The following is a 24,039-nucleotide window of genomic DNA, read 5'->3' as shown; positions in this document are numbered from 1 at the left end:
TGTGATTTATCTGTTGACATGTCTCTGAGTGGAATATGAACTCCTTGAAGGAAGGCCTTTGTCTCCACATGTTTGATTTTCAGCACAGTGCCTAGTACATGATATAAGTTAATGTTGTTGAATGAAGGAATGGGATTTAAATATACAAACATATGTATCAAAATTTACAATAATACCCAATTATGTATCTATATATTACACACTATTCCTCTATTATACTACATATACATATACCATGTCAAGTTTTATGTAGTTCACAACTATATTCAAAATGACTTATTTTGAACACCATAAAATGTTACATATATCGAGTTTTACACAGTATTATAATAACCTCTAAACTAGTTATTACACACACACACACACACACACACACGCAGCACAATGTTTAACAGGTTATTTACCACAGCTTAACCGCAAGACAGAAGAACACTGAACAATGGAAAAGCTTGGAGATTAAAGTCAGGCAAACAAATCTGCTTTTGGGTTGTCTAGCAGTACCTCAGTGACGTAGGCTATTTCTTTCTGAACCTGAATTTCCTGTGATGTGGAGACATTTAATACCATGTTTAGGGAACTGGTTTAAGGGTGGAGTTAATCTAATTTAAGGGCCTGGCACTTGGCAGGCTTTTAATGAACTTTAGCCGGTACTTCATCCCTCAGCCTAAACCAAGTAAAGGTGGGGTTTTTTTCCACACTTTATGAGTCTTTTCCTGTCACGGAAACCTACCCTGTTCTCAGTTTGTCAAGTCAGAGGGTCCGCGTAAGACGGTAAACGCACAAAATAATCCACCTTGCTAACTCTGAAGTGCTGCTAAACCCGCAGGAAGCGCTGGGCGGACCTCCAGTATCCCAGCATCCCTCGCGCTATCCGGTTGCTCTTCTCCCGCGTCTCTATGGTAGAGCCGGCCTGGGAGGCTGCAACGGCGGTGGGGGCTGTGGTAAGGCGAAGTGAGAGGTCCAACTTTCTTACTGGACTGAGAGGTTTTGGCCGCGGAGGGTCGCGATGTCAGAGAAAAAACAGCCGGTAGACTTGGGTCTGCTGGAGGAGGACGACGAGTTCGAGGAGTTCCCTGCAGAAGGTAACCGGCTCGCCCGCGGCCTCTGGGCCGCGCGGACAGTGACTAAGGCCTCCGAGTGGAGGCGGCGCGGGTGGAAGGGCTCGGCCGGGAGGCACCCGCGGGAAGTCTGGAACCCCGCTACTGGCTCTCAAGGCTCTGCACGCGCGACCCTCCACGACCGACTTCGGGTCGAGGTGTCACGGTGGGACTCACCTCAGCGGTGAGGCTAAATGCCTTCTGCTTCCTCACTGGGAGGAGCCACGGGGACCCTGGTTCCCTAGCCCGGTGTCCGGGATGGGGGGGCCTTTTCCTCTTCAGCCCGGTTACCGCCACCTCGTTCATGTCTACATAATCCCTTTTCCCTTTATTTATTGTTATTGTTATTATTATTAGTTTTAGCAGTCTTCCTTTGCCTTGAACCCTTCCAGAATTAAATTGTTGTTCCTAGTTAGGCCGATGCTGCCTACATTTAGGACTTAACATATGAAGCCTGTTAAGTAGAACGGGAGGATCAGGTGTTAGGGCTTAATTCCCGTTATTGCCTTCCTCTTGTTCCTCATTAATTTTTGATCACTTAACTTCAAACTAACATAAGTTTAAGGATTTATAAGACCGTAAAACGTCTACATTTTTATTAGCTTCATGGTTACCGAGAGGAGCTTTAGTTTTCTCATTGTAGGTACCAGCAAATAGCTAACATTGTTTGGGTGGTTGCTTGTCTGAGTATTTTGCTTCTATTAACTTAATTCATTTTCACAAGCCTAATAAGTAGGAGCTGGTATTTACATTTTTCAGATAAAGAAACTGAAGCTTGAACAGTTAAGAAACTTGCCCAGTGTCACGTAACTGGCTAGAAATGATGGGAACCTGGCCCAGTTGACACTAGCACTCTTAAAACTCTTTAGCTGTACTGCTTCTGTTTGTTAGATCGTTGTTGCCAATCAGGGTTTCAGAATTGTTGGTTTTATCAACTAATTGCTATGCGTAAGGTAAATATTTATCTTATAAGAAAAGGAGGTTACTATTGGGTGACCTTTCTGAAGGTGTAGGAAGAGAACTGTGGTTAATGGTTACAAATCTGTTACATTAGTTACTGCTTCACCAAAATGGCCCTGAGTTGTACTCCCTCATGATCCTACTGTGCATAAAGCCACAAAGCTGTAACATTTGTTATTTCTATTTATAGTGTACTGGGTTGTTTAGTGGAAGAAGACCTTGGAGCACATACTACACAAATTCGTAAACTAACCCAAAGCACATCTATTTTCAGTTCTGGGATTCATTATGTATTGTGGGGATTGTTTTTTGTTTTGGTAGTGGATTTATCTGTGCAGACATGTTTTCTTGATCTCACTTTCAAGTTGGTTCATAATCCTCCAACAGTGAGCTATGTAGTAAAAATCTGGCTTGAGATCAGGATCTGCTTCTAACGCAAACTTCATATTTGATATAGTTAGCATTTATTGTTTATCATATACAAGATACTATGTTAGGCACTTTATCTACATTATATAGTCTAATTATCACATCTCTGAAGAAACTGAGGCTCAGAGATTTTAAAAGCTTGCCATTAAGTGGTCGTCAGGATCTGATAGGTCTTTCTGAGTCCCCAACCCAAGCAAACTTTAACCTGAATCCCTAACGTTTAGCCAAGTGCCTGGCACATGGTAGACGGTCAGTAAATGCTTGTCGAATGAGTGAACCTGTGTTTAAAATAAGTAGTCGAGAATTGACTGCTTAAAAAGGATCTAAAGATAACTGGGCCTGATGATACATATGATGTTTCAGCAACTTTCATTTCATCAGCTTTTGCAGAATATGTAATTCTTGTACTAAGTTTATGTTGGGAACATCAGTTTGTTCAAAATGTTGGTAGTTACATAGTAAAAAAAAAAATCTCATTAAAGTTAAAAGGAAAAGCAAAGAATATTTTTTCTGAAGACAGGCCTCCCACAACAGACTGGTTTATTATCATAAGTAACTCACCATTTATTGGTCACCTTACAGAAAATCTGTCATCTTCAGGTTTGAATATGTAGAACCTCATTCATTCAGGAGATTTTCTATTTAGAATGAGCAGTAACATTTGAAATGCTTTTGCTTGTTTAGGTTTTTGTGTGTTTCTTCTCTGGTTTTTAACTCAGACAGGTAAAGTTGGAGAAGCAGTACTTTGAAACTGGCCTGTTTTGAATCTTTCAGTATTTGAGTTTTCAGATCAGTTATTAGTGCCCTGAATTACCAAGTCCTTTGCCTTCTTTGGAGATTCTTTTTCTTGTGATTGTCTTTATGGTGACTATGCCATTGACAAACTCACAAGTAGATACAACTTAAAATTGCCTGTAATCATCTAATCAATCTAGAGGAGGTCTTACTTTCAGTGGCCCATTGGGTCTCTGTGTTCCAGAAAGTGAATGATGTCCATTGTCTAGGGTAGCTTGCAGTTAAGAGCCTGTTACATGAAAGCATTACTGAAATTATGTATCCCTGGTTTGACTACAGAATTGTATATTTTTTGAGGGTGTTGTTGCTACATCTTATTCCTGATAAGAACTTGTTTGGTAAGATGTCAATTCAATCATTATAAGGAAGGAGAATTTCTGTTTTGAAAAGGAAACTAAGATAATGCGTTTTCATGGAGACTTCATTGTTTCTTCTGAATAGCTCTTCTTCAGTGTGAGGTGTGACGTGTGGGGTGATTTTCTGAAGGTGCAAAGAAACAAATGCTCCTTTTTTATCATTTGGACTGTGGATCTGTGTTACATTGGCAGTTCCTCACAATTCTAATTGGTGGGTGTGTGATCTGGTCATTAAGTAGGAACTGTTAAAAATCATGTTTAGGATCTTTGTGAATTCTGCAACTTCTTGACTATTTAAACTCATTGACTATCAGATTTGTTGGAAGACATTCAACGTTTTGGGAATGATTTAATATAATTTTGGAGGCTTGGCATGGTTAGAATTTTAGAACTGGAAAGCAACTTAAAAGTCTTGAGAAGCTAGAACTTGTCAAGATCATACAGCTAGGTTAATAGTAGTAGGGTGGGGCCTAAAACTGAAATACTCTATAATTTATTTGAAACTTCAAACAATTTTTCAAATCAGACATATTGAAAAGGTATTAAAATATTTTCATTAATCTCATTTCTCTTACAATTAGAAGTGGATGAGAGTGAAAATGGGAAGAACAAGTGGGCCTTTCATTTCTTTTATTCTGTTCTTCCTATGCCAGAATTGAGAGATTTCTTTCCTTTTTTTGAGGGAAAGAATATTTAAAATGAACCTGAGTTTGCCTTCAGAAGCAATGGTGTTTACAAGAGAATACTATTATACCAAGTAGTTTATAATTTTTCTATAATCACTGGAACTGCTGTGTTATCTGAAGCAGGCTGGTGGTTCCCTAATGCTGCTAGCATTCTGGAATAACTGAGGCACTCTCGCCTGTGCCTAACAAAGTAGGACATCTTATAGCGGTTCTTAACCAAGAAAGTATTTTTGGATATCACATTCACTTGTCAAGTGAGAAAGTAAAATAACTGCCAGCGTATAGTGGGTAAAGGTCAAGGATTTTAAATACTTGCTATGCATAGACCAGTCCTGCACAAGGAAGAATTGTCCTGTGAAAAATGCCACTGAGAAATATCTATGTGAACATTGGATACCAACTGGACTAAATCGTCAACAAAAGAGTTCCTTAGAATCTTAGTTAAATACTGACTATGTCAGATACTGTACTAGTCAGTTTACCTAGAGCCAAAAGGGCTTTGGTATTTTCAGTTATTAAATGTAATATAGTGGACACATAAATAAATAATGTCACATATTTAAATTAGTTGCATGGTGGTAGCAAGAAATGAAGAATTCATGTTACTAAAATCTTTTAAGAAAAAAGATAGATATAATGAATGATAAAGTGCCTATTCGATGTCCATTCATGGTAATCATATGCAAGAAGAAAATTTTTGAGCTCCAGGATGGAATAAGCATGATGAATCTAGGATCAGACCTAGGTTCAAAATCCACCATCCATCAACTTTTTGTTTTCCCTCAAAATTCACAATTTTATATGTTGTAGAATATGAATACAACAGAGAAGTCATTACCACCAAAAAGGTAACAAACATATCCATCACCCCCAAAAGTTCACTCGTGTCCCTTTATAATAATCTCTGCCTGTCAGTCCTCTCCACATCCCTTCCCATCCCCAGAAAATCACTGATCTCCTTTTGACATGATAGATTAATTTGCGTTTTCCAGAATTTTGTATAAATGGAATCAGACAGTATCTTTTTCCTCAGGCATCTTGTACCCAGCATCATTATTTGGAGATTCATCCATGTTGTTGCGTTTATCAATAGCTTGTTCCTTTCTCTTGCTGAGAAATATTCCACTACATGGCTATACCACAGTTTGTTTATTCTTTCACTTTCTGAGGAACATTTAGGTCATTTCCTGTTTTTTTTCCAATTACCCTTTTTTTTTCCCTTACAAATAAAACTACTGTGAATATTCATGTAGAAGTCTTTGTGTGAACATATGCTTTCATTTCTCTTGGTTTAGCACCTTGTAGTGAAATGACTGAGCGTTACAGTAGGTTTATGTTCAACTTTAAGAAACTGCCAAGCTGTTTCAGGTGTAGTTATACATTTTACATTCCCACAAGCAGCGTATAAGGGTTCTAGTTACTCTACGTCTTTGTCGACACATGGTCATTTTAATTTTAGACATTCTGATAGGTGTAGTGGTATCTCATTGTGCATCAGTTTTTAACTTGTCGACTTGTACTAGTTACTTAAATCCTTTAAAATATTTTTGCAGCAAAATATGTAGGATAATTGTACAAGTAACTGCTTATTTAAAATTTAAACCTATGAAAAGGTATAAATTAAAAAGTGAAAGCACTGTTTCTCGCCAACTTTCCCCAAAAACATTACTTATGCTCCAGTATAATCACTGTTAAACAGTTCTTTCAGTGTCCTTCCTGAATTTATATATATGTATACATATATATATTTATTTGTGTGTGTTTGTATATATCCTCACAAAGGACCATATTACATATACAGTTTTTCTTCTTTTTACATTATATATCTTAGACGTGTGTTCACATTAATATAAACATCTACCTCATGCTTTTTAATAGTTGTGTTCTACTAGTCTATTGTATGCACAATAAATAATCTATAAATATCTATTGATATCTAGGTGGTTTTAGGTTTTTTGTTTGCTTGTTTTTATGTTTTGTTTTTTTCTGTTACAGAATATGTTGCAGCAAATATTCTTACGTCTTACATCTTTGTTTTTGTTTATAAGATAAATTCTTAGGAAATTGCCAGATCAAATTGGCAGGTTCATTTTAATTTTTTTAATATAATTTTTATTTTGAAATAATTACAGACTTACAGAATAATTGAAAGTACAATACAAACAACCTTTTTTTCCATGAGCCAGCCTGATGTTCATCACCCCTAGATATTTTAATGTGTATTTCCTACAGACATAACCTCAGTACAACCATCAAAATTGGAAATTAACACACAGATATATTACTGTCATTTAATCCATAGGTCCTTTTCAGGTTTCTTCAGTTGTCTTAATAATGTCTTGATTGAGAATCATGGATTACATTCAGTTGTCATATCTCTAGTCTTCTTTAGTCTACAGCAGGTCTCTTTGTCTTTGACTTTTGTGATTTTGACACTTTTGAAGATTACAGGCCAGTTATAGAATGTTTCTCAACTTGGATTTGGCTCACGTTTATATATGATTCGATTTAGGTTCTGCACCTTGGCGGGAATATCATAGTAGTGATGCTGTATTCCCATTGCATCCTGTCAGGTGGAACATGATTCTCATTTATTCCATTGCTGATGATGGTAACTTTATTAAGGTAGTGTCTGTGAGACTTTTCCATTGTTAGATTACTGATTTTCCCTTTGTAATTAATAGATATTTTACTAGGAGGGACTTTGAAACTGTGTAACCACAGTTTTCCATTCATTATCAAACTTGCAATTTATTCATTTGTGTATTTATATCAATATAGACTCATGAATTCTCATTTGATGGGTTATAATTTGTTGCTATTATTTATTTTGATATTCAGATTGTCCCAGTTTGTACATGGGGAATCCCATCAAGCTATCTTCTGTGACCTTTTGACAAGTCACCATCATTCTTTGTGCATTTCCTAGCATTCTGACACAAGTAGGTATTCCAAGCTAATCTTATACTTTTCCTGTTCCAGTCCTGGAATCAGCCATTCCTTTAAGGTGCATAGCTTTCAGTGGAGAATGATATTTGGAAAGTAAGATCTTACCTCCAGTTGTGCTAATGGCTTTTGGGATGCTGTCAATGGAAGGAACTAGGAAGTAGACAAATGTATGTACATATATACATCTATTTATGTATGTGTTTGTATAAAACCATGAGTTCACATAGGTATCTGTAATTTACAGTTCAACACCACAGGGCTCATTCTAGTTTTTTCCCTTTCCACATTTGTAACTTTCTTCCCCAGCAGTGAGAAACCTGGCTCCCATTATTGTAAATATTGGGTCATTGTCTATTAGGTTATCCTCCTCCCTAACCAATGTTTGTTGTCCCCTACACCCACAGATCCCCTCCTTATCTCACTTAGGCTTCAACATTTTATGCTAGGCCACTGTCACTTCTCCTTACTCCAGCATTGGATGGTTTCTTGACTCTGTCCTGGCTATGACACACCAACCACACAACACTGCCCCTCCACAGGAATGCCTTCCTGGCTCTGCTTGGGCTCTGACACCTCATTCAGGACCAGGTGCATTTTGAATTTTGACATATTCTCAAATTACCTTTTACAAGGGTTACACAAATTTCCATCTACAGGTCACCTTTTACCTGCACTCCATATTAAACATTTTAGTCATTACAAACCTGAGGGATGAAAATGGAATCGCATCATTTTGATTTGGATTGATTTCTTTGAGCAAGATTGACCATTGCGTTTTTCCTTTAATTGTTACCTTCTTAATCCTCAGTTCCTTCATGTAATTTGTGGATAATAATCAGTCATGTAACGATTGTATGATTGTATTAGTCTGTTTGAGCTGCCATAACAAAATACCATAGACTGAGTGGCTTAAACAATAGAAATTTATTTTCTCACAATTTGTAGTTTGGGAAGTGCAAGATGAAGATGTTAGCCTGTTCAGTACCTGCTGAGGGTTCTCTTCCTGGCTTGCAGACTATTGCCTCTCACCATATCCTCACAAGGTAGAGAAAGGGAGCTCTCTGGATTCCCTTCCTATAACAACACTGATCTCATGAGGACTCTACCCTCATGACTTCATGCAACACTAATTGCCTTCCAAAGGCCCCATCTCCAAATACCATAACATTGAGGGTGGTTAGGACTTCCTCATATGAATTTCAGGATTGGGGGACACAGACATTCAGTCCATAAGAATGATATATGTGTAAAATGTGTAGCATAGAGTTTGGCACAAAGTTGGTATTCTGTGAACATTAGGCTCCTTTTTTTCTCCCTCCTAATCTACTTAAGGATTTGGATTTTGCATGATGTTTGGTATTTATTTAATTTGAACCATTTTCAACAAATCTTTTGTAATTTTAGATGTATCCAAAATTAAGCTTGTTGAGCTTGAGGGTTATTTGATTATTTTTTTAATGTTAAAAACTTATAAATTAAAAAATATTGTCAAAAGTTTTTCCAAAAGTACTTTAAAAAATAGTTTGATTATTCTTACAAAATATAAAGATACATAACACAATAGTATGTATTGTTTAAGGATGCATACAAATGTACAAGAGGTATAAAGAGATACAGTGGAATGAACCCCCCCCCCAAATCAAGATATTAGTGCTTGCCAGGGGGTTGTGAGTGGTGTGACTCAGGATATTAAACAGTAAAAACTACTTTGAAAAACTATTTGATTAGTTATTTAACTGGTTCAATGGAATGAAGAAGCATTAAGCAATTGTGACAGCTGTTCATTGTTACGTAGCAATGTTGTTTTTAAGCATAACTCATTGAAAGACATGAACAGTGAAAACAATGAGGGGAAAATAAAAGTTTCAAAAACTATACTTACACTCTTCTGAAGTATTAAAAATTTACCAGATATCTTTTTTTCCAGTTTTGTGCTCTGTTATTGATGTAATGCTTGGTAGAAATGGTATCTTTATTCTGCAACCTGTTTCTCTTTTTACCTCCATCACCCCTTAAGTTTCCTTGGTGTGATTAGCCCATAATAAATGATTTATTCTTTCAATATATGTTTGCAGAGTGCTCCCTATACATCTGGCACTGAAAGGTGCAGAGCGAGAATGATTCTAGCTGCCGTTTATCGGTACAAAGCGCTTTAGGTACATTGTTTTATGTAATCCTCATAGCAGCCTTATGACAGCTTTATACTTGGGGCTCAGCAAAATAACTTACCAAGGACAAAGTTAACTAGAGACTGCACAGAGGCAAATTTGACTCTTTAGGTAGATATTTGTCTTTGGACTTAGTGATATAAATGTCAATGGAGATCAGTAAGTTTTCATGCCAGACTTGAGCTTTTTAGTATTTTGCAAGTGCTTATGCTAGGAGGGGGCACTCCAAGCCTTTCTCTCCCCACACCCAAGTAAACCAGAACACCTTTGCTTTTGACTGTCTTTTTCTGTTGGGTTTCTGGGTAAGATTTCACTTGGTTTCCTTCCAGTGGAAGCGGGTGGTGGTGGTGTGGGGATTAAACCACTGATAGTAAAGTGCAACAGCAGCTGAAAAGAAGGGGAAATTATTTACAGTTGTGTACCGCATGAGGCCGCAACATTTGAACAGAGCTTTCAAAAGGTAGAAGTGTAGGAAGGGGGTTTCCAGAAAAAGGGAAGAGGAGTAGATGCTTGGAGGTGGAAGATCAATGTGTATGTGTATTTTATTTGGCTGTGAAATAGTAGTTGCAATTACATAGGTAGTTTGGGGCCTAATCATGGAAAGCTTTAAGCCAAATGACCACTTTGGACTTGATCCTTAGGTAGATGAGACGTGGGGGGGGGGGTTGGTTTGTTTGTTTGATATGTGTATGTTTCCTTTAGGCAGTAGGCAGTTTAGGAAAAATTAACCCAGCAGAATTTGAAAGGATAGAAAGTCAGGGAAGCTAATTAGCAAATTGTTGAAATAGCTTAGGTGAGGACTCAGGGCCTGAAATAGGTTGTTATTAGGGAAGAGTGATGCAAGAATTACAAGGGAGCTTTGGCAGCTATTTTGATAGTAAGAAATCAGGGATTGTGATTTTGCACTTGCATAATTAATGGAAGACCGATGGTTGAGTTCACATTGGATACTCTTTCTTTTCTTTTTTTTAAAATTAATTAATTTATTTATTTTTGGCCGCGTTGGGTCTTGGTTGCTGTGTGTGGCCTTTCTCTAGTTGCGGCAAGCGTGGGCTCCTTTTCTTTGCAGTGCGCGGGCTTCTCATTGCAGTGGCTTCTCTTGTTGCGGAACATGGGCTCTAGGCACGCTGGCTTCAGTAATTGTGGCACGCGGGCTCAATAGTTGTGGCTCGTGGGCTCTAGAGCGCAGGCTCAGTAGTTGTGGCTCATGGGCTTAGTTGCTCCGCGGCATGTGAGATCTTCCCAGACCAGGGCTTGAACCTATGTCCCCTGCATTGGCAGGCGGATTCTTAAGCACTGTGCCACCAGGGAAGTGTCCTACATTGGATACTCTTGCCTCAATAATATGGAGGATCAAAATGAGAGAATCAGTATGAGTGTAGGGCATGAGTGCTTGGAAAAGATTAGAATAACTAATGGCTTTGAGGAATTTTATAGAATTAAAGAGAAATAAAAGCACTAATCAACCAAGAGAACCAAAGTCAGCATGTTTGTAGTGGAATCATTCTGATATAAAATATATGCACACACACATACGTGTGTGTGTGTATAAGTCATTTTGGACCTCTGTTTCAGACTCAGAACCACAAACAACTGAAAGTTCACCAATAGTTTGGTAGCAACATCGTTTAACAGTTGCTTTTGGTTGTTTGCTCTGAAGTACCCCACTGACGTGTTTGGTCCTTGTTGGAGAAAATATTAGTACAGTGGTGCTATGCTAGTAGTGATTTCTTAGCCACTGAATAGACATTAGATTTCTAGGGTATATAGATGTTTTTGTATCATGATAACTTACAGAAATGAAATTTTATAAAAAATTTTAATCTGTTTTATACAGCTTAAGCAGGAACATGTGTAAATTTATCTCAGAATGACTAGATTTAGTGTGGCTTTATTATCATATTTATCAGTGTAATGGTGCTATTTGCAGCTATTCCTGTTTCACCTATAGCGGTGAATGTACAATTTAGAACTTTTTAGAACTTTCCTTTGTTTGTTTTATATTTTTCTTCATGTAATGTTCTGTATATACATGCACATTTTTTATTTGAAGCAACTTTGTTGGAGATTAGTTTATTTATATTCAGAGTAGCTTTACTGTTAAGGAATGAATGAGAGTTTGATTGATGCTCCTGAAAATCGCTTTAAAGTAGAACATTTGCAACCCTATTTGGTATAAATAGAATTTCCTCTTTACTTTTCTCCAAAGTGGTATACTTTATACTTTTTAGAAATTTCAGAAGGTATGTTGGAGGGTGGGGGAGAGTAAGTACTTTTAAAAACATTGAGAGAGAACCATTTTTCACACTTAAATGTCAAGGTGATACTTAGATGAAGTATGTGGGATCTTTGGTAACTCAGATTTGTGACATTTAAAGCTAGTCCAACATGTAATTCTCACTGGCAGATGTGAACAAAGTCAAATTTGGGGGCAAAGTCTCAAATAATTTAGAATTGCTAGACACTTATGTATTAGGCATCTGTTATTGGTTATTTCCAATTCTGACTTCTTAAAATATGGTAATTTTTTTTACCAGTACACATCTGGAGGCCTGCACACTGAAGTAAACACAGCTGTGGTTATTTAAATGATTAATCACAATCCTGGCAATGCATTTAGTGTTGAAGATAAAGTGTGTACTTTATAGTCATCTACGTATTGAAGGAAGACATTAGACATAAATCAGGTATCCTTGTTTGATTTTATTATTTTGCCCTTTTAAAAAAAGCTGTTTCTGGGTTTAATGCTTTAAAAGTAAGTGATTAAATAAAATTGCATGGTTAACAGTACAGTGTTATAATTGAAAAGTAAAACACAGTTCAGAGATGTTTTGCAAGAGAAGTCTGCCAAATCCAGAGATTACAACAGTCACATGTTTTTTATGTTCCCCTTCATTTAGTTGAGTTTACATATATTGTAGTTTATATATATTGTAACATGTATAATACGGAGGACTTACAAGTGCTGGAAATAAATTTGGGGATGTTATACCCTATCACTTAAACATTTTACGTAATATAGTTCAGTACATTCGTAGTTAATAAAGAAAATCTTTAAAGTTTCCACCTAAAATAGATTATAGATTCTGGTTTGTCTTTGTATGCTCAGTAGTGTCATAATTGTGAAATACTGTATAATAATACGAATGAAATACAGAGCTACTGTCATGAATCTTTTTGTGTGTGTGTTCTACCTAAAATCGTTTTTTTTTTTTAATTTATAAATTTATTTATTTTTGGCTGTGTTGGGTCTTCGTTGCTGCACGCGGGCTTTCTCTAGTTGTGGCAAGCGTGGGCTACTTTTCGTTGCAATGGGCGCGCGGGTTTCTCATTGCGGTGGCTTCTCTTGTTGCAGAGCATGGGCTCTAGGCGCACTGGCTTCAGTGGTTGTGGCACGTGGGCTCAATAGTTATGGCTCGCGGGCCCTAGAGCACAGGCTCAGTAGTTGTGGCGCACAGGATTAGTTGCTCCGCGGAATGTGGGATCTTCCCAGACTAGGGCTCAAACCCGTGTCCCAGGGAAGTCCTCTACCTAAAATCTTGCTCATAATACTGTTTTCCCTCCATTCATGAGCCAGTTTATTTTTCTTGGGACTTTATTTCTACCTTCTTCCCTTTCCTTTCCTTGCCATTAAAGTAACATGAGATGGTTGTTACCAGAGGGAGAGATACTTGATCCTTATGCTAAATGATCATCAGAATTCAACTTGATAAGCTAAAAATTGTACTAGTTTTAAAATTTTGAAAAAGATACTGTTCAGGGACTTACTTCCCTGGCAGTCCAGTGGTTAAGACTCCACGTTTCCTCTGCAGGGGACACCAGTTCAATCCCTGGTCGGGGAACTAAAATTCCCACATGCTGCTTGAGGCCAAAAACAAAAAAACAGAAACAAAAAAAGACCGTGTTCAAACTCGTATTTCCCATATTACATAAAGAATTTGATTGTTTTTTTTTCCCTAGCCTTTATGGAGTTAAGGATTGAACCTCCTACAAAATAAGTTATTGAAGCTGTTACGTTTCTTGTTCTAGATTCTCTGAGACAGTAGGGTACAAATTAACAAGTATGTTTTTTTAGTCTCTTAAAGTTAAAAGAATTAAAGTCAACTTGAAGGTATTTGAATGACATCAGTATTAACAATATTGAAATCAACTTTTTTTTTTTTTTTTTGGCCATACCATGTGGCTTGTGGGATCCTAGTTCCCCAGCCAGGGTTTGAACCTGGGACCTCAGCTGTGAAAGCACAGGGTCCTAACCACCGGACCACCAGGGAATTCCCTGAAATCAACATTTTGAATCAAGCCATAATTAGATTAAAAGTCCTGTGGGCCCTGTATTTTTATTGTTCTGGAAAGGGTAGGCTTACAAGATTAGCAGAGAAATGTGAAATAAATATTCTTGTTTTTTATATTTCTAACTTGAATCTTTTGACAATTTATTTCCTTAAAAATTTAGGAAACTGGTTAGTTAGAAGTGGTTCAGGCCGATATGAGGCTTGGTGTCTTAGAACTTTAAAGTTCAATTGTGACTTGAGTTATGTCACCTTCTTTACTCAAGAGCATATTATACAGTCGTAACGTATTCAAATTATTTTGTGGAACATTAAGCTCTATTAGATATCTTTATAAAGATTCCTTAAAATATCAGTGAAACAAATATTTCGTTTGACAATTCTTATTTCTAGGCTCAACCCAAGTATATTTAAAGTCTAGGATTTGAGGTTGTGAAATAACGGTAGAAAAAAGTTAATAAATATTTTCTTGTAAGACAGTCTTCATTTTCTGTTTTTTTGGTAGTGGTAATGGTGGTTTCAAAGCAAAGAGGGGTATGCTGTACAGTGATCTCTAAGGCTTTCTCTGTTTCCAAAATTCTGTAATTTTAAATAATCTTCAGTCTTAGCCATTTTATAAAAACTTGAAGTATAAAGCCAAACTTTGCTGCATTGTTTTAATGAAATAGTTTTATGTGAATTTTTTATACTGGAATGTTTAGTGTCATTAAAACAAATCAAGAAACAAAAACTCCTAAGCTGTCCATTAATATTATTAGATAGCTCAGAACTGTAGGTTATAGGAAGACTGGAGGGAATGGGGAGGAATAGCATGATTCACTTGCTATAAAAGGAATAATGGATTGCATTTTTCCATTATAATAAGTTCAAGGTACAAGAATCTGAATTTCTATGATTTGAAGTGTTTTATTTAATTTTAATTTAAAGAATTAAAATCATGTAGTTGATTCTTGATGATTTAGTATTAGGGAAATATATCTACTTTTTGAGCCCCTTTTTAATTTAAAATCTGATCTTAGCCTGCAACCTGTACCATCTTTACATAATGTTCCTCTCTTGTATACTTAATGCTTCAGTTTCTGCCCCCTTTATTTTTGCCTTAAAGTAGTTCCCTTCTTTCTGAGATTTCTCTGCTCTTAGAAAAACAAAAAGAAAATTTGTATACAACAATGTACATATTAAACAGTTTATTATTGATTGCAATGGCAATATGAGAATAACAGTATTGTTTTAGCCCTATACCTAATGATTAACTCTTGACTTAACTAAGTCACTTTGCTCGTTTATAAAAGTTCAGAAATGTTTTTTATCTTTAGCTTTGGAAGTAGATATACTATCTTTATTTTTTTTAATTTCTTTTTTTTTTTTTTGGCCACACCGGCTGACATGCGGGACCTTAGTTCCCCGACCAGGGTTTGAACCCGTGCCCCCTGCACTGGGAATGTGGAGTCTTACTTACTGGACCACCAGGGAAGTCCCCAGATATACTATTTTTAAAAATTTGGTTGCATTAGCTTTCTCATCACTCTTCCGTAGACTATAGGAAATCCTAAATGTGATTTCCTTTACTTTAACTTCTTAATCTACTCTCATTAAAAACTATAGGTAGATTCATAAATAGAATAAAAATTTTCAGTTTGAAAGGTACTTCTATAAGAAAGGAGAACATGTAAGGATATCTGTAGCCCAGTCAACTTAATTTTGAGATATAATTAATACTTAGTATTGTTAAGTATTACTACTGTTGAGGACCTCAGAGAATAGTATAGGATTTGAATTTAGATCATTACAATATTTCCTTTTTGAGAATAATAATATTACTGGGAGATATAAGAACATTTAAGCCAATAAAAATCAGTATTTTTGATTATTGAAAGTTTTTATTAATGAATATACATTCACTACCCTATACCAATGATTAAAGTTGAGTATACATTTGACTGAGCTTCCTAGCAACCTGAAATAAATTGCCTAAGAGAAACTTTCATCTTTTCAGGCACTAATATCTTAAAGAAACTTCCCGCATGATCTCTCTTCAGGGAGCATTCAAACAGATGATCGCAAGTCTCAAAAGTATTCTTAGAGTAAATATAGTTGAGAATTCTGCACGACTCATTCATAATACAAGATATTGTTATTCTCTTCCATCTTGAAATATATACTCTTGACTTCACTGAAACCACACACTGCCCTCTGTTTTCTCGAGATTGACCGCTCAGAGGAAGGGAACTTGAGAAACGTAGTTCCATTTACCCAACATTTTTTTGAGTGTCTACTATGTGCCCAGTACTCAGCTATAGACATTAGAGTTGCAAATTTAATAAAATGTGCTTCCTACCTGAATGTTTTGCATAGTTACTTACAGGAATGGTGGTCATTTTGGGCATCAGTGGAAGAGGGTACAGACTGTAAGATTAGAGAGGAGGGGACAGAAAAAAGACCACAATAATAGTCCATGAAGTATGGAATAATCCCTCGTAAATTAACACCGTGGCAGCAAGAATAGGGAGGAGGAGACTATAACTCTGTAGATTCTTGAGCTGGAATCAAAAGGATATAATGAATGGTTATGAGAGTTGAAGGAGAAAGGATAGCTAAGCTGCCTCCCAAATTTCTGGTTTGGGGGGACCAGGTAAATGGAGGTACTTTCTTATATTCTTAAATCATGATGTTGACATATGGCATTTAAAATTTTTTGTTAGATACATAATGTAACAAATATAATACCCATATGAACCATTGTTGAATACCTTTAAATCTATATGTGCTTTATAAGAAAAGCCTAAATCATACCTTTTCTTATTGACTTCTTTTTTTTAAAAGATCGAAATGTTCTTAGCCATGTTTCTAATAAGTAATTACTAAGATGAAGCTACTAGGACACATTTAAGAGCATGTGTAACTCATGCTTACTGTTTTTGGAGGGGAGGGATCAAGCAAAAATACACAAGGTCTGATTTAGAGTTCGTTGCATCTTTCACAACCAACTGTCGTGCATATGCACAACAGGTATTGTTGTGGTTTAAGAATACAAAGGTAAATAAAGAGTTATTCTTAAGGAGCTCAGATACTAGTAATGGACATAGGCATATAAACTGATAAATATGATTGTACAGTATGTAGGTGCTGTGATAGATATACACAAAAGAGGGGACCTAATCTCTGAAGGAAAGGAAGAGAGGGAATCAGGAAAGCTTCCAGAGGTGATTTCCATACTGGTTTTTTAAAAACTAGTTTTCTCAGATTTTAATTTTGAAACTTAACCCTATAGAAGTTTTAAATAAAGGACAAATGGGAGGAGTGTAATGGGTGAAGGGATCAAAAGGTACAGACTTGCAGTTACAAAAATAAGTCATGGAAATGTAACGTATAGCATGATGACTATAGTTATTAATACTCTATTGCATGTTTGAAAGTGGCTAAGAGAGTAGGTCTTAAAAGTCCTGATCCAAAAAAAAAATTTATAACTGTTGGTGACGGATATTAACTAGACTCATTGTGGAGATCATTTCTCAGTGTATACAAGTATCAAATTATGTTGTATACTTGGAACTAATATAATGTTATATGTCAGTTATACTTCAAAAAACAAGAAGGCAACAAACACCCATGTTTCATCAGTTAACATTTTGTCATATTTACTTTATTTCTATCATATGTATGATAGATATGTATGATATAAAATATATTTCAGAAGCATTTACAAGTAAACTTGTCAACAAAATGACACGATTCTTAAATATTTCAGCATGTGTGCCTTAAAGAATAAGGACATTCTCTAACACAGTTTTACAACCATGTTTAAGAAAATATTTGGTTTACTTTTTGTTATCTGAGTATGAGTTATCTTTTTTTATGTTTAGCAGTTTTGAAATTCCAGGCCGGTATTGTCCTGCTATTCAACTTACTTTTCTGTTATTGGTGCTGTGTTTTGAAAGATTTTGTAATAGACCTTATAAAAATTATCAGCACAGTAAATATCCTCCTGAAGTTACAATAAATTTTCATAGCAAATAGAATTTTTTGTATTAACTACTGTTTTAAATCTGCAAATTCAAGAATTGAGAAAACAAGATAGCATCAATTGAGATTTAAAGAGGAAGATTACCATTTCTCATAGATATGGTTTTAGATGTTTTGAATTGAGAGAGTTCAGTAGCAAGCTTTCTGAAGTTTTTGTATTTATGGAAATAATGTATGAGAAATATTTAGATGGCATCTGTTTCTGTTTTTAGACTGGGCTGGTTTAGATGAAGATGAAGATGCACATGTCTGGGAGGATAATTGGGATGATGACAATGTAGAGGATGACTTCTCCAATCAGTTACGGTAAGTTTTAAGCCAAATTTTTATATAGCTTAGTATTAATTGTAAGCATGGAATATGTAACTTATATATGACAATTGCCTTTGAAATAGATTTTCGAATTATGAAAAGTAAGATATATTGCCTCATCTCCTATGTTTCTAAACATGAATACTTTGTGTAATTGCATAGAACTTTTGTTCTTTCTAGTCTCTTTATAAAAGTAGTTAACTAGAAGCATATTTGCTATTTTTTTTAATCCTTGTAGGTTTAATTCTGTCACTGTTAATTTTCTGTCAATATTGAACAACTCAGCAGAAATTAGAATCATAGGGTGCTCAGACCCAATGTATTGGTGATTCTCAAACTGGAATGGAGAGTGAGGTGTTGGGAGTGTATTTTTCCATATTCATGTACAAATCTACCTAAAATGATTGGTTGATTGATTATCAATCGATTGAAGTAAAATTTATATAATGTAAAATTAATCGTTTTAAAGTGTACAATTTAGTGGCATTTTGTATATTCATAATGTCATACAACTATCATCTGTATTTAATTCCAAAACATTTGCAGCACCCTAAAGGAAACACCATATCTATTAAGCAGTCACTCTGCATTCCTCTCCTCCTCCAGCCCCTGGCAACCGCTGATCTGCTTTCTGTCTCTGGATTTTCCTGTTCTGGATATTTCATATAAATGGTATCACATGAATGATCTGTATGTCTAGTTTCTTTCACTTAGTATAGTGTTTTTAAATTTCATCCATGTTGTAACATGTATCCGTATTTCATTCCTTTTTATGGCTAAATACTGTTTCCTTGTATACATAGGCCACAGTTTGTTTATCCATTCATCGGATGATGGACATTTGGGTTGTTTCCAGCTTTTGGCTGTTGTGAACAGTGTTACAGTGAACATTCATTTACACGTTTTTGTTTGAATATCTCTTCAGTTTTGTTGGGATTTAGTGGAATTGCTGGATCATATTGCAATTCTGTTTAACTTTTTGAGGAGTTGTCAAACTGTTTTCCACAGCAGCTGAATAATTTTACATTACTACCAGCAATATAGGAAGTTTCTAACCTCTCCACATCCTCGCCAAAACCTTTTTTTTTTTCTTTTTTTTTTTCATTTTAACCATCCTAGTGGATGAATTGGTATCTCATTGTGGTTTTGATTTGCATTTCTTTAATGATACTGATGAGCTTCTTTTCATGTGTTTGTTGGCCATTTGTATGTCTTTTTTGGAGAACTATCTGTTCAAGTCCTTTGCCCATTTTCAAAATTTGTCTTTTTGTTGTTGAGTTGTAAGAGTTCTTATTTATTCTGGCCCTTATGGGACATATTATCTACAGATATTTTGTCCCATTCTGTTAGGTTGTCTTTTCACTTTCTTCGTAGTGTTCTTTGCACAAAAGTCCAATTTATCTACTCTTTTAAGAACTCATTGCCAAATTCATGGTAATGAAAATTTATCCCTATGTTTTCTTGTAACAGTTCCAGAATTTTAGCTATTACATTTAGGTCTTTGATCTATTTTGCATGAATTTTTGTATATGGTGTGAAATAGGAGTCCAACTTCATTCTTTTCCATGTGGATATCCAGTTATACCAGCACCATTTGTAGACAATTCTTTCCTCCCTAATTTTGTTTTGATTCAACCCATACATTATCTATCTTGGCCACAAAGATATCTGTGTAAACTATCATTTGCTTTGCTCAAACCATGATATAGAAGTTCTATTGCAATCTTTTAATTTCCTAGTCTCTAGTACATTTTTCTAAAAAGTAGTGCGATAATTTATACTAAATTTTTAAAATTTATTTTTAGTAGTGGTACAGTAGCTTTTGTTCTAAACTGCATTTTTTTATGGGCTCAGAAACCCTACATTCTAAAGACTTTAGTATTTTGCTGGAAACCAGTAACAGTTTTACCCATCTCATTTCTCCCCTTTTTGGACATAGTACAGTTTGCCTTTCACGGTTATTCTGGCTCTTTTACAATTCTCCATGATTTCTCAAAATTGCTGACTCTCATTTTTTTCCTTCTTTCAGTACTCTGAGATGTAATTATTCAGGCCTTGAAACTTTAAACTACTTTAATGTAGTTTGGAATTATCTCATCTGTCTTAATTTTCAATTTTGTCTTAATGATGTTGTTTTTCTTTTTGCAGTTTTATGGACAAGATAGAGCAGTAGCTGTTGAACAGTAATCTTGCTTTTTCTCTAAAATCTATTCTGAGCATTGGATCTCTCTCTTCTCATTCTTCTTTAGCCATATATGGCTTTCAGAAGCCCTTTTTGTTCTTTTTACAGATCTCATTCCATTCTGGGATTAAATTAATTCTATGTGTACAAGTTTTTGCCACTTTCTTTTTGTATTTATTTTAGGTTTATTTATTTTGCCACATCAGAGAAAACCTTGCTGCCTTTTTTTTTTAATGCATCCCTTTTCTTTCTCATTATAAACATATGCTGTTAGAATACTTATTTTCAGGCCTTACAACTCTGTTGATCCCTATTTTGTGTTTTGATTTTAATCATGTATCAGTTTTTTCTTTTTGTTATCTTCTTGAAATTTTTAAAGTTGAAGCCAAATGAGTTTTCTTCCTTCGCTATTCAGAAGAGTCAGATTCCTCCCAAGTGGGTTTTGGGGTGAGGGTGTTTTTCATTAGTCAGAAAATAGCACTTTTCTCTTAACAATTAAATCAAGACATTACTGAATACTTTGGTTTTATTAGGGGACTTTTAGTAGTAAATGTACTGATAATTGGATTTCTTGTCACTACTGCGTCTTGCCTTTTTATTGGTTTTGGAAATAGAACATTATCCTTATATTCTTTGTGGCTTGTTGGTTTTATAATATACCTCCACAGTGCTCTTATGTTCTATGTTGTGTTTCTGCCTTTAGGTTTGTGGATTTTTGTAAGTGTATAAATCTTGATACCTCCATTAGTGAATGAAATTTTTCTTTTTATTTCCCTATTTGTGTTGTGAGTTTTTCTTTTTTAAACAAAGTTTTTGATATATCATTAGTGCTGTCAAGTAGAACTTACTGTAGTTATGGAAATGTTCTATAAGCTGCACTGTCCAGTACAGAAGCCACTAGTCACATGTGGCTATTAAGCACATGAAATGTGGCCAGCACAGCCGATAAACTGAATTTTTAATTTTATTTAATTTTAATAGCCACATCTGATTACCATATTGGACAAGGCAGCCTCAGATAACATTTATATTCTTGCTTTTAAAAACTGTCTTGATTAACAAGTCTCCTGCAAAGATGTTCTTTTCAGTCTTTGTAAAATGCATCGAGGCCCTTAATGTGGTATTATAAACCATGGTAAAGAACATGTTTTGTTTCGTTTTTTTGGCCGCGCCGCGCTCATCTTTCGGATCTTAGTTCCCCTACCAGGGATTGAACCCGGGCCTGGGCAGTGAAAGTGCTGAGTCCTAACCACTGGACTGCCAGGGAATTCCCCAAAAATGTTTTATTGTTTTCTCATATGATTGAGTCCTAATTCCATCTAAATTTAGAGAGGCAGTTTATACTCTAGAGTCAGTCAGATTCCCTGAGTTCCAGCCCCTATCTGCGTCTTATTTAGCTGCATGGCCTTGGCAAGGACTTAGCCTTAAACTTTCCATGTTTCTCTTTCAGTGTAATTTACCTTCAACAAGTAGAAGTACAAAGAAGGCCAGCAATGTTTCCATGTAACTAAAGATCATTCTGTTTTTACTGCTTTTGAAACATTTGTTTATGTACGTATCAGTAGAAATAGGTAGGATTATGAGATTTTTTTGACCTTTATCACATTTTACATAAAAATTCCAAAAAGCCAATAATTCCTGATTTACCATGTCAGATATAGCCAATGTCACATAGCAGAGTAGTTTCTTGGATAATAAGAGTTCTGAAACCTACTAGTGGCCGTTAGTCTTATTCTTGTTTTGTTGTAAAAGGAATGCTACTGTTTTTGTTTCAAATAGTGTGTATTCACTATATGTGCCCTATGATATCTTTCCAATTGTGCTGGATTTCTTTACTTTTTCATCTCTGTTGGATTTTTCCATTCAACAGGCTCATGATATTAGTGTTTTTGTGTTGTTTTGTACTTAGTGGTGTTCATTTATTTTCCTTTTGGTTTCTTACAAGTCCTGAATTCTACCAAAGAACTTTTCATCTTTTCTAAGAATTTAGCTAATTGAGAAATATCTCATACTCTCCTTTGTGTTTGTAAACAATTTATAAATGTAATTGGTCACCACCTCCTGTCATGAAGACAAACAGAGACAGAAACTCGGATGGATTTGGTGACTTATTACCTAAATCTTAGGTTGAATTTTGGGGTTTTTTTTTTGTAAAATAAGAGAAAATGAATAATCTACAATGATTTTGCTAAACGCAGCAGAAGTATTGTTTAAGAAAGTTTAAAATTATCTCCATTTTAAATAGGAAACATATGAAAGACAGGTATTATAATCTTTAATTTCCTGTGGAGGAGAGGACAAAGGAAGCATTTTAGTTAAATTTAGCAAAGGAGGCGGTAGAGTCAGAAACTTGTGCTGATCTCTTGACTCCTAATCCAGTGTTTTACCACCAGCCCATACTGTCCTCTACACCTGAGCAGAAGACAAAGATGATTCATATGAATAAGCTCTGGCCTTAATATTATTCATGGACTTTAGGTCAGTATTTGTATTATAAATATCTAAAGATTTTAAGGAAGTGAAGGAGTTTGGGGAAATGAATAATAAATGTTATACATCGTTCCTACCATGTATTTTTTGCATCACATTTACATTGGATAGTGTGATAGTGTCTAAGCGAAATTATGCTTGAGAACAAATGTCTTTTTATCTTACACGTAATGGTGTAATCATGCTTAACATTTGTACAATTTTATCATACGTTGGTCCTCACATAATTTTATTGTGAACTTTTTATAAAATTCTGATTTTATAAAATCAGAATTGTGGCGGAAAAGTTGCTGGTGATATTTGGAATGGTAGTTTAAATAAGTGATATTGATTACAGGGCTAAACCTTTTTGTGCAAATGTTTATACAAGGCAGATCAACAATTGCAGTTGACATTTTCAAAGTATGACTGAAATTTCAGGTTGAAAAAATAAATTATAAAAAGTATCTTTTTAAAGTGTTTATACCAATATACATTTTTGAGATCTTTATCCACATTTAAAGTTAGGAAAGTAAAGTCTTGTTTAATATTTTATAACTTGTTTATTATATTTAGCCTATATATATTTAATACAGAATAATTTTCACACCCTTACATTTGATTAATAATTTTTGATTTGTTTAGGGTAGTATATATGTCAGTATGAAAAGCGATCTGTTTATTGTTTATGTGTAAATAACAGTATTGTAATTATAAAATCTCTAAAAGTTTGATAGCAGTGTCTAGTGTTCTTAGCCATATGGTTAATGATTCTTAAAATTTATGTTTAAATATTATGAACAGAATAATTGTACAGTATTTGGAAAATATCAGTAATTCCCTCACATTTCTTCCATAAATAGATCATAAAAATAAGGAATATAAAACATAAGTTTACTAATGGGAAAACAAAATTTTATTAGCATTATTTGGATTCACATCCAGTTTCCTTCTTATATAGATTTCTTTTTGGGGACTAAAGTAAAGCTATTTGGTAGTATTTTAAATTGATGTTTAGGCTTATTAGCTCAATTATTTATTAATTGTGTTATTTCTAAAAATCATCTGTTTCTTTAATTTATCATGAAGAATGTCTAGTGATGTTGTTCTTTTGTGTTTCTTTATAGAGCTGAACTAGAGAAACATGGTTATAAGATGGAGACATCATAGCATCCAGAAGTGCTGAAGCAACCTAAACTTGAACTGTTTACTAAATTCTAGAGCAGAGAACCCAGGATGGGACACTTAAAAAATGTTTATTTCATTACCTCCTTGGATTTATTTTTGTTTTTGTAACACAAAAAATAAATGTTTTGATCTAATA

General features: G+C 35.1%; 1 protein-coding gene across 4 annotated transcripts; it reads left to right on the top strand.

Annotated features, from left to right (window-relative positions):
• The first annotated feature begins 870 nt into the window (after positions 1-870).
• On the top strand, positions 871-24,039 carry SEM1 (SEM1 26S proteasome subunit). 4 transcript variants are annotated; one of them, XM_022586603.3, is made up of 4 exons: positions 871-1,082; positions 17,965-18,058; positions 21,697-21,797; positions 23,843-24,039. In XM_022586603.3, exons 1-3 carry the CDS (start codon positions 1,007-1,009, stop codon positions 21,755-21,757), a joined length of 231 nt encoding a protein of 76 aa, XP_022442311.1. In that variant the 5' UTR covers positions 871-1,006; the 3' UTR covers positions 21,758-21,797; positions 23,843-24,039. The 4 variants fall into 4 exon arrangements, 3 of the variants coding, with proteins under 3 accessions (XP_022442311.1, XP_089773781.1, XP_022442321.1); XR_016394319.1 differs by lacking the exon at positions 21,697-21,797 and adding an exon at positions 22,626-22,724 and having other exon boundaries at positions 872-1,082; XM_089917655.1 differs by lacking the exon at positions 21,697-21,797 and adding an exon at positions 22,640-22,724 and having other exon boundaries at positions 873-1,082.

The sequence above is a fragment of the Delphinapterus leucas genome, chromosome 9 (genome assembly GCF_059928025.1).
Source record: "Delphinapterus leucas isolate spDelLeu-1000000601 "Yukka" chromosome 9, BTC_Dleu_Yukka2, whole genome shotgun sequence".
NCBI lineage: Eukaryota > Metazoa > Chordata > Mammalia > Artiodactyla > Monodontidae > Delphinapterus > Delphinapterus leucas.
The sequence above is the reverse complement of the archived record's forward strand: the minus strand, read 5'-3'. Positions and strand labels throughout refer to the sequence as shown.